This window comes from Schistocerca nitens, chromosome 2 (genome assembly GCF_023898315.1).
Source record: "Schistocerca nitens isolate TAMUIC-IGC-003100 chromosome 2, iqSchNite1.1, whole genome shotgun sequence".
Taxonomy (NCBI): domain Eukaryota; kingdom Metazoa; phylum Arthropoda; class Insecta; order Orthoptera; family Acrididae; genus Schistocerca; species Schistocerca nitens.
In genome coordinates, this window is record NC_064615.1 from 573,164,885 (window position 1) to 573,185,647 (window position 20,763).

Sequence of the window (20,763 nt, forward strand, 5' to 3'; positions counted from 1 at the left end):
GTCACTTCACCTCACAACTGAAATATCTATTGTCAGCTGCACAATGCATTGGCCTACAAATTCGATCAGTCGATCATATTCCATGTGTTACCTGATAAGGTATGGTCCAGTGGTGCCAGGTTACATCAAAACCACAGCTCGCTAATGCAGGGACTGTGACACTTTCACTACTCCTCGTTGATCAATGTCATTAAAGTCTTGGCTCTGAGAGATAGCATCTAAGGGAAGAGCAGATCAGTTGTAGCAAACAGGGAGCACTTTAACATCTTTTTTTTTAATTACCCCAGGACATGCCAGGTGGGGCTACCTCCTATAAGATCTTCGTGAATATTGTTCACATATGAACCAAATCCTTAATACCTATAGGACTATGTGTTAGATTCATTCCTAACTGGGACTGTAAATATCTGAAATTGTTGCTCAATTCCAGCGTAATGCAAATTGTTGGTGCAGATAAACTTGCTAGGCACCCTAAATTTATGAAGGGGACTGTTACGTTATGAATAGACAGGAGGAGTAGGTTTTACATACTAAAGGAAAAAATGAATATTATGTGACATTATAGCAGATCCCATGAGAGTCATAAGTAGTGTCAATACAACTTGGCAAATGATGTAAATCTGAAAGCAAACAAAGAGGACATGTGGTACTCTGACCCATTCAGTGTGATTAATTGAAAGAGCAATAAACAAAATGTTGGAAATCTGCAGAGCTGACAATCTCTTTTTGTTGTTGTTGTTGTTGTTGTTGTTGTTGTGGTCCTCAGTCCTGAGACTGGTTTGATGCAGCTCTCCATGCTACTCTATCCTGTGCAAGCTTCTTCATCTCCCAGTACCTACTGCAACCTACATCCTTCTGAATCTGCCTTGTGTATTGATCTCTTGGTCTCCCTCTACGATTTTTACCCTCCACGCTGCCCTCCAATGCTAAATTTGTGATCCCTTGATGCCTCAAAACATGTCCTACCAACCGATCCCTTCTTCTAGTCAAGTTGTGCCACAAGTTCCTCTTCCCCCCAATTCTATTCAGTACTTCATCATTAGTTATGTGATCTACCCATCTAATCTTCAGCATTCTTCTGTAGCACCACATTTCGAAAGCTTCTATTCTCTTCTTGTCCAAACTATTTATCGTCCATGTTTCACTTCCATACATGGCTACACTCCATACAAATACTTTCAGAAATGACTTCCTGACACTTAAATCTATACTCTATGTTAACAAAGTTCTCTTCTTCAGAAACGCTTTCCTTGCCATTGCCAGTCTACATTTTATATCCTCTCTACTTCGACCATCATCAGTTATTTTACTCCCTAAATAGCAAAACTCCTTTACTACTTTAAGTGTCTCATTTCCTAATCTAATTCCCTCAGCATCAACCGACTTAATTCGACTACATTCCATTATCCTCATTTTGCTTTTGTTGATGTTCATCTTATATCCTCCTTTCAAGACACTATCCATTCCGTTCAACTGCTCTTCCAAGTCCTTTGCTGTCTCTGACAGAATTACAATGTCATCGGCGAACCTCAAAGTTTTTACTTCTTCTCCATGAATTTTAATACCTACTTTGAATTTTTCTTTTGTTTCCTTTACTGCTTGCTCAATATACAGATTGAATAACATCGGGGAGAGGCTACAACCCTGTCTCACTCCTTTCCCAACCACTGCTTCCCTTTCTTGCCCCTCGACTCTTGTAACTGCCATCTGGTTTCTGTACAAATTGTAAATAGCCTTTCGCTCCTTGTATTTTACCCCTGCCACCTTCAGAATTCGAAAGGGAGTATTCCAGTTAATGTTGTCAAAAGCTTTCTCTAAGTCTACAAATGCTAGAAACGTAGGTTTGCCTTTTCTTAATCTTTCTTCTAAGATAAGTCGTAAGGTTAGTATTGCCTCACGTGTTCCAATATTTCTACGGAATCCAAACTGATCTTCCCCGAGGTCAGCTTCTACCAGTTTTTCCATTCGTCTGTAAAGAATTCGCGTTAGTATTTTGCAGCTGTGACTTATTAAACTGATAGTTCGGTAATTTTCACATCTGTCAACACCTGCTTTCTTTGGGATTGGAATTATTATATTCTTCTTGAAGTCTGTGGGTATTTCGCCTGTCTCATACATCTTGCTCACCAGATGGTAGAGTTTTGTCAGGACTGGCTCTCCCAAGGCAGTCAGTAGTTCCAATGGAATGTTGTCTACTCCCGGGGGCCTTGTTTCAACTCAGGTCTTTCAGTGCTCTGTCAAACTCTTCACGCAGTATCGTATCTCCCATTTCATCTTCATCTACATCCCCTTCCATTTCCATAATATTGTCCTCAAGTACATCGCCCTTGTATAAACCCTCTATATACTCCTTCCACCTTTCTGCCTTCCCTTCTTTGCTTAGAACTGGGTTGCCATCTGAGCTCTTGATATTCATACAAGTGGTTCTCTTCTCTCCAAAGGTCTCTTTAATTTTCCTGTAGGCAGTATCTATCTTACCCCTAGTGAGATAAGCCTCTACATCCTTACATTTGTCCTCTAGCCATCCCTGCTTAGCCATTTTGCACTTCCTGTCGATCTCATTTTTGAGACGTCTGTATTCCTTTTTGCGTGCTTCATTTACTACATTTTTATATTTTCTCCTTTCATCAATTAAATTCAATATTTATTCGTTACCCAAGGATTTCTATTAGCCCTCGTCTTTTTACCTACTTGATCCTCTGCTGCCTTCACTACTTCATCCCTCAGAGCTACCCATTCTTCTACTGTATTTCTTTCCCCCATTCCTGTCAATTGTTCCCTTATGCTCTCCCTGAAACTCTCTACAACCTCTGGTTCTTTCAGTTTATCCAGGTCCCATCTCCTTAAATTCCCACCTTTTTGCAGTTTCTTCAGTTTCAATCTGCAGTTCATAACCAATAGATTGTGGTCAGAATCCACATCTGCCCCTGGAAATGTCTTACAATTTAAAACCTGGTTCCTAAATCTCTGTCTTACCATTATATAATCTATCTGATACCTTTTAGTATCGCCAGGATTCTTCCAGGTATACAACCTTCTTTTATGATTCTTGAACCAAGTGTTAGCTATGATTAAGTTATGCTCTGTGCAAAATTCTACAAGGCGGCTTCCTCTTTCATTTCTTCCCCCCAATCCATATTCACCTACTATGTTTCCTTCTCTCCCTTTTCCTACTGACGAATTCCAGTCACCCATGACTATTAAATTTTCGTCTCCCTTCACTACCTGAATAATTTCTTTTATCTCATCATACATTTCATCAATTTCTTCATCATCTGCAGACCTAGTTGGCATATAAACTTGTACTACTGTAGTAGGCATGGGCTTTGTGTCTATCTTGGCCACAATAATGTGTTCACTATGCTGTTTGTAGTAGCTAACCCGCACTCCTATTTTTTTATTCATTATTAAACCTACTCCCGCATGACCCCTATTTGATTTTGGATTTATAACCCTGTAATCGCCTCACCAAAAGTCTTGTTCCTCCTGCCACCGAACTTCACTAATTCCCACTATATCTAACTTTAACCTATCCATTTCCCTTTTTAAATTTTCTAACCTACCTGCCCGATTAAGGGATCTGACATTCCACGCTCCGATCCGTAGAATGCCAGTTTTCTTTCTCCTGATAACGACGTCCTCTTGAGTAGTCCCCGCCCGGAGATCCCAATGGGGGACTATTTTACCTCCGGAATATTTTACCCAAGAGGACGTCGTCATAATTTAATCATACAGTAAAGCTGCATGTCCTCGGGAAAAATTACGGCTGTAGTTTCCCCTTGCTTTCAGCCGTTCGCAGTACCAGAACAGCAAGGCCGTTTTGGTTATTGTTACAAGGCCAGATCAGTCAATCATCCAGACTGTTGCCCCTGCAACTACTGGAAAGGCTGCTGCCCCTCTTCAGGAACCACATGTTTGTCTGGCCTCTCAACAGATACCCCTCCGTTGTGGTTGCACCTACGGTACGACCATCTGTATCGCTGAGGCACGCAAGCCTCCCCACCAACGGCAAGGTCCATGGTTCATGGGGGAAGAATCTCTTTTTAACACTGTTAAAAACACAATGACCGATTTGCAGAGAAATAACTGTTTGCCTTTTTACCATGTCTTCATGCAACTTCACAGTTCCCAGAAAGAAAAAAAAAAAAATCATACGACAAACAGACAACCACAACCATGCACCAATAGGGCTGGTGTACAATGTGATGGAATACTCTTTTTCTGTGCAGTCCAGTAGTGTTGATACCAACAAAACAGTAAAACTGTCCATCTGTTGAACACAGTCACATGAAGTACATAAAATTTCAGTTTACTGGCAATATGGCCATAACTTTTCAGAGAAGTAAACTAAAAAAAAAAAGCAAACTAGCAGTACGGCTTGCCCAAATCACATCATTCCTTTGATCAGATCTTTCAAACATAGAAGCCTCTTGTTTCCATTTTTCACATCATTTTATCAATACTATAACTAGTCCAACCTGTATTGGAGAGTCAGATACATATAATGCTCAAAATATTCAGGCATGACCTGATGCAGACACTGGCATATTGCCAACTATCAATTAGTCATATAGGAAAAGTAAAGATGAGGGTGGACATCTTTAAAAGGCCCATAGACGAGATATGGGAAGCAATGCACAGGACCTACGTGATGCACCATTAGCGCTGGTGTATAGTGTGACAGAATACTATTTTACTGTACAATGCTGATAGCAATAAACTGAAGTGCTGCTGAACACTACAATGAGAGAGACTGGCACTATAAAGTTCTCCAAACTATCTGGCTCTCAGCACTTTGCAACTTTCTACTTCCATGTGTTTTGACATAAATTGAATAGGACAGGCATACTGTCAACATTTTATAATACCACAATTTTCTTGACCAGCCAGCAAAATGACTTAATCTTTTGAGATGTCTTTTTCCATTAGCAGTCAACTTTCAGCACCAAGACTTTAAGCAAATGGATCTACTGAATACAGAGACTCCTAGATACATACTGTCAGGTTGCACGTGGAACATAATACTCCTGATAGAAACTGTAGGCTAAAGCAATGTGTATCTGTAGCAAGTGTAGACCACAGGCCATTTCGTTGGAAATTGTGCCAGGTTAGATGACTATCCTACACAAAGTTGAATCCAAAATTGTTTGTTTGTGGAAGGCTTCCACATCTACACATAAAATGATTTTGTTGAACTTAATTATGTGTTTAAAGCTGAAAAGCAAACAAACTGCAGTTTGTTCCACTAATGTTTGTGTATTAGAATTTTTTTTTTTTTTGGTTATTTGACTAACATTAAGTGCCAACTAGCTACATGCTGCTCCAAATCACTTAATCTTGGATGCAAATATAATGTCTCATGAAACAATTTAAGTGACATAAAAGATAAAAGTAAATATTTCAGTGACAATGTGTAACTACTGTTTAAAACTCATAATTCTTGTAGATAGATTTATATGTCATGCTAAGCACTCTATGTTGGATTTACATTAAAAAAAAACAATCATTAATTGTTAAGACAGTCACAACATGGTAAGAGCAGTTTTCATATTCCTATATCATGCACATTGATTTTTTTCAGCCAGTTACTGATGCAGTCCATTTTAACATGATACATAACAGAGTTTTTATTCATACACGAATCATTACCAGATATGAAAGTGGCACAAGTACAGAAAAACACAGGAGCAACTGGAGTTTAAATACCAAATTAAGAATTTATATTGTGCTGTATAATTTGATAGATTATTTTAAATACCAACAAGTCAGAAAATGATTACCGTAATGCATTTATTTGTTTCATCAGATCAGTGTGCACATATCACACTTTTTTTGTTAGTTCACACATCAAATTCACCTCCTGTAAAGGGCAGTGGCAATGACTTTCCATAAAATGCTTAGGCAGAGCATTTAGTTACAATAGTAATAAGAATACTACATGTACTACGTACAGTTTGCTAGAAATAGCGATGGGTGTGCAAAGTAAATTCTGTAGCTCAAACTTTTTGGAAAATCATACCATGCGATTGATCAGTGGAACATGCAACTAACTAACTTCAAGTGAGATATTGTGATGTTGAAAAAGTTTAGCTTGAGATTAATGACATGCCAGCATCATCAGAAACATCTCTGATTATGATTCAGCAATAACAATTTTCTTCACTCTTTTATGTGGTTATTAGTTGTTGGCATGCTCAAATATCCAGAGCAATACATTCAATATCTGAACAGCCCTTGTGGAACTGCTCTTATCACTTAAAAATTCATACTTTACTCACAGCTGATTCACCAAAAGTATCATAAAAATTATCAATGTGGTGCTGTAATTCATAACACTTTTAAAGTGAACTTAAGTGCAAATTCTGTATTCCATTTTTTTCTACAAGTAAAAAAATGTCAAGTGTATGTAGCCTTTTTGACAGCTAATAATAAAGCAAGCATTCACTATTGTTACCAATGTCAAAATGTGTCAATAACAAATATTATAGCACACCAACAAAACCTGCGGTAACTGGATGCAAACTATATGAAAAAAATAGGCAATGTCTTATTTTTTCATTAAACTAGTATAAATTCTTCTGGTACAAAAGCACACACATACTCTCTCTGCCTGTTTATCTCTCTCTCTCTCTCTCTCTCTCTCTCTCTCTCTCTCTCTCTCTCTCTCCATGTATGTACATTTCTGCCCTTCCTTTGATGCTGTGATTTGACTCCAGCACAGAAAGTTTATATATGAGTAACAACCATCACTACTACTTCAATTGCCTATCTGGTGTTCAAACTTCTTGTATAATGAGCTGTCTTCCAATTGTTCTTTGGAAAAACAGGTTTACTAAAGAGGACAATTCAGAATCAAAAAGGGAAATAAAATGCATAATCCCTTTTCTGTTAAACAAATTGTGTGTAATAGTAGTATTAAGCCTAAAATCTCTGTCTTGTCAACACCACACATACTCTACAATGAAAAGGAAGTTTCACTGGCAAGCAGCAGGTCAACCAAATGTCACAACACATGCTCACGATAAAACCCTTTCTGTGTGAGGCTCTATTTCTATCTTTCCAAACTGTACTTATGGACAAATATAAAGAAAATAATCAACACAGGGATATTTTTTCATCATGCATTAAAAATGGCACAGGACCATTTCTTCATGTGATGAATTTAAGAAACAATCTCTAAGAACTTCTGAACATGTAATAAATGCTTTATAAAGAATCTGCTGTATATATTTCTAATTGTGACATTTCACTGTCATTTTGCATATTATTTCCACTCTTATCTGCAATCAGATCCCATACAAATCAACATCAACAAACCTTTTGCAATCTGCAATAACTTTGTAGCCTTCATTTGTCAGCAGTCTGCCACCTAGAGTAAGCACTTGTAACTGGTGGCCAAGTTTTTGTACAATAAATTTGACGTCATTATCCCTTAAGCAATTTGTCCAGTCAAGTCGGAGCTCCCTTAACTGCGTACATCTGCTGGCTATTGTACATATAGCCTCTTCACCCATGCCCTGTGACAATTAATAATTTGGCTATAACTAACATATACTTTTAAAATAATTTGTATAAAATATGTTAAAGTTTTCGTACTTCCTGAAGGATGAAAGACAGCAAAAAGTTATCATTATTTGTTTTCAGTAAATAGTTCTGTTTCCCATGACCCATAAGTGGCAGTAACAAATAAGCCTTGACAGACCGTAATCCTCAGACAAACAGTACTTTATTCTGGTTTATCCTACTTTGTGTATTATTAACGATTTTGTGTACCTGAGGAGAAACTATGGAAAGAAGGAAGTGTATATAAAACAGCTTTCTATGTCATTTTACTTTACTGAGGACATATAAAATAAAGACGAATTACAATTCCTCCATTATGCATTGTATTGTATGTATGATCTCATTTACAGAGTGAAAAGTTGGGCAAAGAAAATCTCTCTTTGTGCCCTATTCACACAGAATAATATAATTTCTTTTAAAATACTTGCCTCATATTCCTCAGATGTTGCAGTTTCCCTGCTTGGTTATTCCAAATGTAATGTTATGAGATACATCTACTACTTCAAAATAAAATTGTTTTCCAATTTTCTCATAATTCCTTTGCATAACCTGATCAAATTTGAGGCAAACTACACACCCACCAAATATTGCAGAAAATTCTAACTTCTAAATAAAAACTGATGATTCTGTTCATGCTGATTACATTAATTACAATTTATGTTGAGCTTGTATGATCACAATGTTTGGTTTGTGGTATGCCCAATGACACAATTATCAGGACCTGAACAAATTGTCAATCTTTACACTGTCCAGTCTCACCATTTTCCCGAATGATGATGATGAAATGATGAGGACAACATAAATACCCAGTCCCCGTGCGGGGAAAATCCCCGACCCAGCCAGGAATTGAATCTGAGACCCCGTCACCCAGAGACAGCAACACTAACCTCTAGACCACGAGCTGTGGACTTGTGTTTATAGTGATTCACTTTTCAATTAACAACACATAAATTATATGTCTTTTTATACATGTTGCTCTTATAATTACCAAAAACAGATCTAGGCAAGTTCTTAGTCTTAAAATACTGACGATATTGGAGACCCTACACCCATCTCAAGATACTAAATTCTTTTTGGGACATGTTGTTGTTGTTGTTGTTGTGGTCTTCAGTCCTGAGACTGGTTTGATGCAGCTCTCCATGCTACTCTATCCTGTGCAAGCTTCTTCATCTCCCCGTACCAACTGCAACCTACATCCTTCTGAATCTGCTTAGTGTATTCATCTCTTGGTCTCCCTCTACGATTTTTACCCTCCACGCTGCCCTCCAATGCTAAATTTGTGATCCCTTGATGCCTCAGAACATGTCCTACCAACCGATCCCGTCTTCTGGTCAAGTTGTGCCACAAACTTCTCTCCTCCCCAATCCTATTCAATACTTTCTCATTAGTTATGTGATCTACCCATCTAATCTTCAGCATTCTTCTGTAGCACCACATTTCGAAAGCTTCTATTCTCTTCTTGTCCAAACTATTTATCGTCCATGTTTCACTTCCATACATGGCTACACTCCATACAAATACTTTCAGAAATGACTTCCTGACACTTAAATCTATACTCTATGTTAACAAAGTTCTCTTCTTCAGAAACGCTTTCCTTGCCATTGCCAGTCTACATTTTATATCCTCTCTACTTCGACCATCATCAGTTATTTTACTCCCTAAATAGCAAAACTCCTTTACTACTTTAAGTGTCTCATTTCCTAATCTAATTCCCTCAGCATCAACCGACTTAATTCGACTACATTCCATTATCCTCGTTTTGCTTTTGTTGATGTTCATCTTATATCCTCCTTTCAAGACACTGTCCATTCCGTTCAACTGCTCTTCCAAGTCCTTTGCTGTCTCTGACAGAATTACAATGTCATCGGCGAACCTCAAGGTTTTTATTTCTTCTCCGTGGATTTTAATACCTATTCCGAATTTTTCTTTTGTTTCCTTTACTGCTTGCTCAATATACAGATTGAATAACATCGGGGAGAGGGTACAACCCTGTCTCACTCCTTTCCCAACCACTGCTTCCCTTTCTTGCCCCTCGACTCTTGTAACTGCCATCTGGTTTCTGTACAAATTGTAAATAGCCTTTCGCTCCTTGTATTTTACCCCTGCCACCTTCAGAATTCGAAAGGGAGTATTCCAGTTAATGTTGTCAAAAGCTTTCTCTAAGTCTACAAATGCTAGAAACGTAGGTTTGCCTTTCCTTAATCTTTCTTCTAAGATTAGTCGTAAAGTCAGTATTGCCTAACGTGTTCCAGTGTTTCTACGGAATCCAAACACATCTTCCCCGAGGTTGGCTTCTGCTAGTTTTTCCATTCGACTGTAAAGAATTCATGTTAGTATTTTGCAGCTGTGACTTATTAAACTGATAGTTCGGTAATTTTCACATCTGTCAACACCTGCTTTCTTTGGGATTGGGATTATTATATTCTTCTTGAAGTCTGAGGGTATTTCGCCTGTTTCATACATCTTGCTCACCAGATGGTAGAGTTTTGTCAGGACTGGCTCTCCCAAGGCAGTCAGTAGTTCCAATGGAATGTTGTCTACTCCCGGGGGCCTTGTTTCAACTCAGGTCTTTCAGTGCTCTGTCAAACTCTTCACGCAGTATCGTATCTCCCATTTCATCTTCATCTACATCCCCTTCCATTTCCATAATATTGTCCTCAAGTACATCGCCCTTGTATAGACCTTCTATATACTCCTTCCACCTTTCTGCTTTCCCTTCTTTGCTTAGAACTCTGTTTCCATCTGAGCTCTTGATATTCGTACAAGTGGTTCTCTTATCTCCAAAGGTCTCTTTAATTTTCCTGTAGGCAGTATCTATCTTACCCCTAGTGAGACAAGCCTCTACATCCTTACATTTGTCCTCTAGCCATCCCTGTGAATCCACATCTGCCCCTGGAAATGTCTTACAATTTAAAACCTGGTTCCTAAATCTCTGTCTTACCATTATATAATCTATCTGATACCTTTTAGTATCTCCAGGATTCTTCCAGGTATACAACCTTCTTTTATGATTCTTGAACCAAGTGTTAGCTATGATTAAGTTATGCTCTGTGCAAAATTCTACAAGGCGGCTTCCTCTTTCATTTCTTCCCCCCAATCCATATTCACCTACTATGTTTCCTTCTCTCCCTTTTCCTACTGACGAATTCCAGTCACCCATGACTATTAAATTTTCGTCTCCCTTCACTACCTGAATAATTTCTTTTATCTCATCATACATTTCATCAATTTCTTCATCATCTGCAGACCTAGTTGGCATATAAACTTGTACTACTGTAGTAGGCATGGGCTTTGTGTCTATCTTGGCCACAATAATGCGTTCACTATGCTGTTTGTAGTAGCTAACCCGCACTCCTATTTTTTATTCATTATTAAACCTACTCCTGCATTACCCCTATTTGATTTTGTATTTATAACCCTGTAGTCACCTGACCAGAAGTCTTGTTCCTCCTGCCACCGAACTTCACTAATTCCCACTATATCTAACTTCAACCTATCCATTTCCCTTTTTAAATTTTCTAACCTACCTACCCGATTAAGGGATCTGACATTCCACGCTCCGATCCGTAGACATAATGTTGTAAAAAGTGACTCACTTTCTTATTTCTTAAAAAACAGCACACAAAATCCTTTTAAGCTGCTCACATTTTTCTTATTGGTGATATATTGCTCATGGAGACTGCCAAGCTTTATTCATAAAGCTACTGTGATGCCATAGCCACAAGGAATGTTGACTGAACATTGATTTTTAGGAATCATGTAAAAACAAGTACAAGAAAATGAACTGAAAACTGAAATGGAAAAGTTTTATTTGTTATTAAGTATTTTAACTTGATTATTTATTATACTGACTTCACCAAGGGGCCTGAGAGATGATAATGTATTGATGTTTCTGAGGTATAGGAGTATTTTCCCCGGTTTTTGTCACTCAAATAAGTATTAGCAGTAATGAGTTATCATAACATTTCTGTGCTTGTTCCCATTTTTAGTCGAACTTGGTCAAGGACAGAACATACTGTAGATGCTATCCCAGCAAAACAGACAGTGAATTTTACACTACCATTACCATTTTGCTTCACTAAAAGCTAGATTCTTCAAGTAAATCAATATCTCTTCTACTGACAATTCTTCACTGCATTACATTCTGTAGAAGCCAAAACATAAACAATGTACGTATTTATATAGTTAGATTACATGGAACAGTGGACTTCTAACACATATAGTAATAATTTTTCAATGCATGTGGTTCAAGTTATGTGTGTAAAAAAAAAGGCTACTGGCTGATTCATACATAAAATATAAAAAAAATAAATGTTTTACAACCAACCTTACAACGTGACAAGTTGAGGGCCTGTAGTTCAGTAAAGCCAGCAAGTAAACAGTAGTCAGGCATGCTGAGTGGCATGCATTCTTGTAAGCTGAGTTCTTGTATACTTGGAAAAGCCTTGGCAGTCATTTGAAGCAGACGCCCTGCATCACCCAGTCTGCACATGTGTAGCATCAGTCTTCTCAAAGCAACACATCCACGACGCAGCCAAACCTAAAATGAATAAATAGCTAGCATTCACTACTATTATAAGATTGCATGTTTAGAGAAATTAAGAGAGGGAGAAAAAGAGAAAAGAAATATCTATAAAAATTGCTACACTTTTGACAGCAGATAGCACCCAACAGATTTTGAAGCAAATTCTAAACATTAATGTTTATGGAACACTAATAAACAAATGCAACAATTGTATACTGGTAGAATCACCTGCATGCAAGTCTACATAGTGAAAACCAGTCACCATTACAACTCATTGTTGCCACATTTTAAATACTAATAACATAATTCCGGTTTTTGGAGCCTAAAGGGTATGACAACTCTAATCATACAGCTACACAAAAAAATTCAGGGAGAAGAGTAGGACTTTCTCAGACAGATGTTATAAATGAAATCCTGTTTTACATATGAGATGTAGCTATAAAATAATGGGACTGATGCTGTCACAGATTAGGTACACATGTACCAAAGATGAATGACAAATAACCATAAAGCCTGAAGCCTTCTCAGTCAAATACAGCATCTCTGGTGTCTGTAGACAAATCACGTGTGTATGGCCTCTGCTTGCGTAAGAGCTGTTATTCTGTTCTGTCAGAAGAATGACAAGTGTAATAATAGAGCAATGAATTGTCATACAGTTTCACATGAAACTTTGAAAAAGTGCTACTGCAATCTACCTTTTACTAAAAGAAGTGTATGGTGAAGACTGTTTATCTTGTACATGATTTTCTGAGCAGTTCAAGCATTTCCAAGATGGTCAACAAGATGTTGAAGATGAGTCATTCCCCTGACAAGCTTCAGCATAAAAAGCTGATGCAAATATTGAAAAATTGTGTAATCTGATTTGATCTGACTGTCGGATGACTATTCAACCAATTGGTGAAGCTGTAGGAACTGATAAAGAATACATACGGCAAATTTTACATAGCCAATTTAATGTGAGAAAAGTGTGTACAAAACTGGTGCCAAAAATTGTCATGACTGAACAAAAAGAAGACTGTGAAAATGTCTGGACCGGCACTTTGAATACCATTGATTATGATTCTAACTACTTGAAAAGGGCGATAAAATGTGATGAATCTAGGTTTTTTACTTATGATCCAGAAACCAAGAGCCAATCCATGCACAGAAAGGGCCCAACTTAACTGAGATTGAAAAATGCTTAAATGAGTTAATCAAGAGTCAAAGTGATGAAGATTCTTTTTCCTATATTCATGGAATAGGATATCTTCACTGGGTTATTGAAGGTCAAATCATTAACCAACATTACTACCTTGAGGTTCTTGCTCAGCTCCATGAGAAAATAAGAAAAAGTGAACCAAACTGTGGAAGAACAAGTCAGGGGTTCTGCATCAAGACAATGCTCGAGTTCATATTGCATTGTCTGTTAAGAGGTTCCTAAAGAAGTACATCATCCCAGTGTTAAACCATCCACCTTATTGCCTGACCTAGCACCAAATGACTTATTTCTGTTCCCCAAGGTCAAATCTGCATTTAAAGGGACAAGACTGGAGTCTATTGAAGTGGTGAAAGAAAAAGTGGCACATGCCATCAAGAGAAGCTCACAGAGGAAGACTTCAAGCACAATTTCCATCAATGGAAAATATGCGTGGAGTTTTGTAGCGATACACAAGGGAAACTTATTGAGGGTGACAGTGACTAAATATGTATGTTTTTGAAATAAAATGTTTTACAGCAACAGACAGCTATTTTATAACCATACCTTATATTTAATTACAGGAACATTTTCACACTAAAGTTTTCGGTACCAAAGTTTAGTGCACAGACACTCACGGATGACAGAGAAACTAAAATTAAGGGTAGTAAATCAGTTCACATTAGGTTACTCATTCCATCACACACTCCCCAAGATAGTGGTATAGGCCCTTTGCTATTCCTTATATATATATAAACGATTTGGGAGACAATCTGAGCAGCCATCTTAGGTTGTTTGCAGACGACACTGTCACTTATAGACTAGTAAAGTCATCAGCAGATCAAAACAAATTGCAAAATATCTGTATGGTGCGAAAATTGGCAATTGACCCTAAATAACGAAAATTGTGAGGTCATCCACATGAGTGCTACAAGGAATCAGTGAAACTTTGGTTACATGATAAATCAGTCAAATCTAAAGGCTGTAAATTCAACTAAATACCTAGGAATTATAATTACGAACAACTTAAACTGGAAGGAACACATAGAAAATGTCATGTGGAAGGCTAACCAAAGACTGCATTTTATTGGCAGAACACTTAGAAAATGTAACAGATCTACTAAAGGAACTGCCTAAACTACTCTTGTCCGTCCTCTTTTAAAATACTGCTGTTGGTGTGGGATCCTTACCAGATAGCACTCACAGAGTACATCGAAAAAGTTCAAAGAAGGGCAGCACGTTTTGTATTATCGGGAATAGGGGAGAGAGTGTCACTGAAATGATACAGGATTTGGGATGGACATCATTAAAAGAAAGGCGTTTTTTGTTACGGAAGAATCTTCTCATGAAAGTTCAATCACCAACTTTCTACTCCAAATGCGAAAATATTTTGGTGATGCTGACCTACACAGGGAGAAACAATCACCATAATAAAATAAGGGAAATCGGAGCTGGCACGGAAAGATATAGGTGTTCACTTTTTCCGCGCGCTATACAAGATTGGAATAATAGAGAATTGTGAAGTTGGTTTGATGAACCCTCTGGCAGGCACTTAAATGTGATTTGCAGAGAATCCACGTAGATGTAGATATAAATTTACTTGTCCAATATTTTATTGTACATCTTGTTTCTCACATGGCATCCTGAAAGCCAAGGATCAAGCTAATAATGCAGGCGTAGTATTTCTTGACTTCTGAAAAGCATTTATTAATAGAAGTATGATCATTTGGTCACTCAAACAAAATTTATGAGATGACTGATAATTTCTTGATAGGGAGAATGCAGCATGTTATCTTGGATGAAGAGTCACCAAGAGAAGCAGAAACAACATTAGATGTGACCCAGGGAACAGTACTGGGATCTGTACTGTTCTTGCTGTGTAGCAATGATCTTGCAGACAATATTAGTAGTAACCTCAGAGTTATCGCAGATAATGCAGTCATCTGTAATGAAGTACTGTCTGAAGAAAGCCGCACAAATAATATCAGATCTTGATAAGATTCCAAAGATTGGCAACTTGCTTTAAATGCACTTGACAAAGCACAGCAAAGTATTCTCCTATGAGTTACACTATCAATGAGTCTCAATTTGGATCAGTCAATTCATATTAAAATGTTGTTATGACAGTTTGAATGGATATGCAATGGAATGATCACACAGGCTCAATTGTCAGGGTAGCAGGAAAATGCACTCAATCTGCAAACGACAGTGCCAACAGATCACTTGTGTGCCCCATCTAAGAATATTTCTGAAGTGTGTGGGATCCTACCAAATAGGACTAAGAGGGAATATTTAACATATAGAAAGATGGGTGGCACCAGTGGCCACAGATTTGTCTGAGCCAAAGGGGAGCATTAAAAATTTGAATAACCTTAGCTGGTAGATTCTTGAAGAGTGGCACAGATGATCACATGGAAGCCCACTTATAAAAGTTTAAGAATCAATATTAAGTGAAGATTGTAGAGATCTTCTTCCCCATGTATCACTCTTGTAGAAATCATGAAAACAGACTTAGAATGATTACAGCACCTACAGTGGTGTTTAAGCAGTCAGTCTTCCAATGTTCCATATATGATTAGAATGAGAGGAAATCCTATCATGCTAAGTACACTCTGGCATGCACTTCACAATGGTTTACCAAATATGTACGAAGAGGTAGATGTACAAATCAGCAACAGTGTTAAGCAGTTCAGCAAAACTACAAACATACAACATTTTTCACAACAGAAGTTAAGGCTGAGATGATACTTTAAAATGTCAAAAACAGACAACGAATAATACTTAATGTAGTAACATGGTTCACATTTTCTGTTGCACTTCAGAGTAGACCGAGAACTGTCTCATAGGCATGCCCGATGTGAACTGACTGGGCACGGCCTGTGCTGCCTGAGTTGCTGTTGTTGTTCCGCTGGCAGAGGTCGCGGCCGAATTCTCGCGTGCCTTCTGGTGGACGGGACTCTATTTGCGGCAACTACCGTCCGTGACGCGCCGTGCCGATGTGCGCCTCCCGCGATCTTTCTGGTGGCTACTGCACTCCACCTCCTTCGGGGGGGGGGGGGGGGTGTTAAGCCACTGTGATCCACTGCCGGTGCCCGAGGGGTCGGAGGGTGGGGGCCCAAACGTGGACGAAGCTGATTATGGAGACGACGTACCTCCCGGTCCCCCGTCTGCAAGGTATAGAGCCGGCGGCCATTTCGGCGCAGGACCACCACCGGTATCCAACACGGATTGCGACCAAACCCACGTGCCCAGACCAACATACCCAGTGGAAAGCTGGGTATTCCGTTTTGCAAAGACTGGCGAGGACCGGGCCGAAGGAGGTGCAGCAGAGTCCTAGGTTGGCGCCCGTGGAGGAGCTCCGCAGGGCTGCGTTCTCCCATAGGTGTGGTCCAGTATGCCGTCAGGAAAAACGTCAACACCTCGTCCGCAGGAAATTCGTGCACATACTTTTTCATCTGTGTCTTAAACGTGCGCACCATGCGCTCGGCTTCCCCATTCGATTGTGGATGAAAGCGCCTACAAAAATCCTGGAAGGTCTGCGATATAAACTGAGGGCCATTGTCTGACCAGGGTGACTGGCAGACCTTCCACACAAAAGATTTTTGCTAGTGCCTGGATTACAAACTCTGAAGTGGTTGAGGAGCAGCGAACCACATATGGAAATCGGGAATAAGCATCAATGACAATGAGCCAAAAGCCATTGAGAAACGGGCCCGCAAAATCGATGTGAACACGTTCCCATGCCTGGGTTGCAGGCGGCCATGAAGAGAACGGTGACCTGGGAGATGCCTGTTGGCTCGCACACTGGGAACAGGCGGCCACCAAGTGCTCAATTTCTCTGTCAATACAGGGCCAGTACACATGTCTGCGAGCCAAGGTTTTAGTACGGGAAACACCCCAGTGCCCCTCATGTAATAACGTGAGGACTTCCCTTCGCAAACTTGCAGGAACAACCACGCGAGGAGCTGTATCATCGGTAGCCAGAAGGAGAACTCCTTCCAAGACGGAGAGGCGGTCTCATAGAACAAAATAATTACGAAGAGGGTCCGAGGCCCGGCCTGGAGGTCGGGATGACCACCCTGCTGAATGAGGCGAACCACTTGCCGGAGAAACGGGTCAGCTGCCGTTTCCCTGGCGACTCTAGAACTAGTGATCGGGAAGCCATCAACTGCTTGGCGGGACGCCACATCCAAATGAAAACACATAATCTCCTCTCGATCGAACTTAGGTTCCGGCCCCACTGGAAGACGGGAAAGAGCGTCGGCATTGGCATGCTGTCCAGTAGGGCGAAAATGAATGTCTTAATGGTACTTAGAGAGGAACAAGGCCCAGCGCTGTAGTCTGTGGGCCGCCCTATCCGGAATCAGAGAGGCGGGGCCAAATAATGATATTAATGGCTTATAGTCAGTGATTAATTGAAACTTCGTGCCATACAAGAAAGGGTGAAACTTGGTAACAGTGTAGACACTGGCCAAAGCCTCTTTTTCCACCTGGGAGTAATGGGCCTGTGCGGGACTAGGAGTTTTAGACGCAAACGCCAGTGGCTGCTCAGAACCATCTGAGTTGCGATGGGCCAGGACCGTCCCTACCCCATACTGCGAAGCATCTGTAGCCAGGACCAACGGCTTATGGGGGTCAAAAGTAGCCAAACACGGCGCTGACGTGAGGAGGCCTTTCAACGAGGTGAACACTCGCTCGCATGCAGGCGACCAATCAAAAGGAACACCCTTGCGGAGAAGGCAGTACAGGGGGCAGGCGATGGTGGAAGCCCTGGGAATGAACCGGTGGTAATAGGCAATCTTGCCTAAAAAAGCTTGTAACTCCTTCAGCGAAGCGGGCCGCGGAAGGTCGACGATACCTTGGACCAAACTTCCTAGCGGCTGGACGCCATGCCGAGAGATTGTGTAGCCCACATACTCAATGGATGGTTGGAAGAAGTTTGACTTACGCAGGTTGCAACGCAAGCCCACGGACCTGAATTTGAGAAAGAGGGTGCGAAGGTTGTGCAAGTGTTCCTTCGTGCTGCGGCCTGTGACAATTATGTCGTCCAGGTAATTAATACAATGAGGGATTGTCGACGTGATGTGCTCAAGATAACACTGGAATATTGCCGGGGCACTGGATATTCCGAAGGCCAACCGCTGGTATTGGTAAAGGCCAAACGGGGTGTTGACAACCGCCAGCCGTTTGAAACGAGTCCTCATCAAGAGGTATCTGATAAGCCTCTGAAAGATCAATTTTCGATAAATATTGGACTCCCGCTACGGCAGAGAACAATTCATCAGCACGAGGCAAAGGATAGGTGTCCACCACCAATTGGGAATTAATGGTGGCCTTGAAATCGCCACCAATTGGGAATTAATGGTGGCCTTGAAATCGCCACAAAGACGTAATTTTCCCGAGGGTTTCCTGACAATAACGGGGGGCGAAGCCCACTCACTAGAAGAAATGGGAAGAACGATGCCGATGGCTGTCATCCGGTCTAGCTCTGCTTTTACCTGAGGGCGGAGAGCCAAGGGGATCTGCCTCGCGCGGAGAAAACGCGGGCGAGCCGACGCCTTCAACATTAAGTGAGCTTCAAAGTCTGAAACACACCCCAGGCCCTCCTCAAAGATATCTGGAAAGTCAGAGATCAAAGATTCTAATGATTGATAGGGAACGTCTTCGGAGACCAACTGTATGGTGTCAGTGATAGAAAACCCGAAAGCTTGAAAGGCATCCAAGCCAAAAAGGTTAGCGGAGCACGCATCACTGACAACAATAAAAGTAATAGGCCGAGTGACTGATTTGTAAGTCACGTCGGTAGTGAATTGACCCAGTAGGGGAATGAACTGTTTACCATAACCGCGTAGATGCCGGTAAACTGGCGCCAACGGGGGCGACCCAAGGTCGGAGTAAGTTTGTGCATTCAACAAAGAAACCGCCGCACCCGTATCTACCTGCAGGTGTAATCGGCGCGACCGGACCAACACCTCAATAAAGAGTTTGTGGGCCGATGCGTCGGGAGCCTGGCCCGATGAAACTTCCTGAATGTCAACGTCCATGTCCTCTGTAACTGCTTCCTTCGATTCTTTCGAGGCTGAGCGGCAAACTTTAGCAATGTGTCCGTTTTCATTACATTTGCGACAAACGGCCCAACGCTGGGGGCACTCCAACCGATCGTGATGTATATAGCACGACGCACAGGACGGTAGCAGGGGCCGGCGGCCGGAACTCTGTTTACGCCCCGTGCGGGAGCGGCCATAACGGCCGGATTGTACCGCTTGCACGTCGTCCACCCCGGACGCAGTGGACGCGGCTGCGCTGCCCTGAACCGCCACGACATCGCACCACGCTTCCAGCTGTTGACCGGCAGCGTGAGAGACTGCATACGATTGAGCAATGGACAGGACTTCCTCGAGGGAAGGGTCTTCTAACTGCAGGGCCCCTTGCCGGACCTCCCTATCAGGGGCCAAACGAACAATGACGTCGCGGACCATAACGTGGGCATACGACTCTCGCGACTGCTCCATGACAAAATGACACTTGCGACTAAGACCGTGCAGGGTAGCAGCCCACACCCGGTAAGACTGATGGGGCTGTTTCTTGCACTGATAGAACTCGACCCTAGCCGCCACAACATGCGTGCGGCGGCGATAATATGAAGACAGTAATGAACACAATGCGTCAAAAGACAAGGACGAGGGTTCCTGCAACGACGCTAGCTGCCACAAAAGTTGATACAGCGAGGGAGATGTGGTGTCACCGCCAGACACCACACTTGCTAGGTGGTAGCCTTTAAATCAGCCGCGGTCCATTAGTATACGTCGGACCCGCGTGTCGCCACTGTCAGTGATTGCAGACCGAGCGCCGCCACACGGCAGGTCTAGAGAGACGTCCTAGCACTCGCCCCAGTTGTACAGCCGACTTTGCTAGCGATGGTTCACTGACAAATTACGCTCTCATTAGCCGAGACGATAGTTAGCTTAGCCTTCAGCTACGTCATTTGCTATGACCTAGCAAGGCGCCATTATCATTTGCTATTTATCTTGTGATGCATGTACCATCAAGAACGATGTTCACCAATTATGGATTAAAGTTAAGTATTCCAGAAGCTACGTACCTTTTTTGCTAGTCTCATTTCCGTGTCCTGTTCCAGACCTCACGCCAGCCTGCGTGAGCTTAACGCGTGCCTTTCAGCTTCCTCCAAACCCCGTGGATTGGCTCCTGCCAATTCACAACATATGGCGACGAGAATTTTGCGTTCGTATTGATATTCCTGATTTACTGGTGTCATGGCTTCGCCACAATCTCCAGATGTACTGTCCGAATTTTATCGCTTGCAGAATCAGCAGACACAGGCCTTATTGGATGCACTTGGACAGCTCGTCCAGGGTCAACGTGCAATGCAAAACGATGCGGCGGCCGCCGCTCCACCGCTCACGCAGCCACAAAACGCAGTTGCACCACCTTTTCGTCCTTTTGATGCGGCACTGGAAAGCTGGACGGAGTGGTCACGCCA

The 20,763-nt window shown here is 41.3% G+C and overlaps 1 protein-coding gene across 4 annotated transcripts in view; it reads right to left on the reverse strand.

Moving 5' to 3' along the window:
• The window catches only part of LOC126236615 (uncharacterized), a 206,682-nt gene that overhangs the window by 18,233 nt on the left and 167,686 nt on the right, over nt 1-20,763 (reverse strand). For all 4 annotated transcript variants that reach the window (XM_049946057.1, XM_049946055.1, XM_049946056.1 and 1 more), the window contains exons 4-5: nt 11,891-12,103; nt 7,318-7,517 (exon numbers count right to left, since the gene is read on the reverse strand). In XM_049946057.1, coding sequence (XP_049802014.1) covers nt 7,318-7,517; nt 11,891-12,103 — 413 coding nt within the window. The remainder of the gene's footprint in view (nt 1-7,317; nt 7,518-11,890; nt 12,104-20,763) is intronic.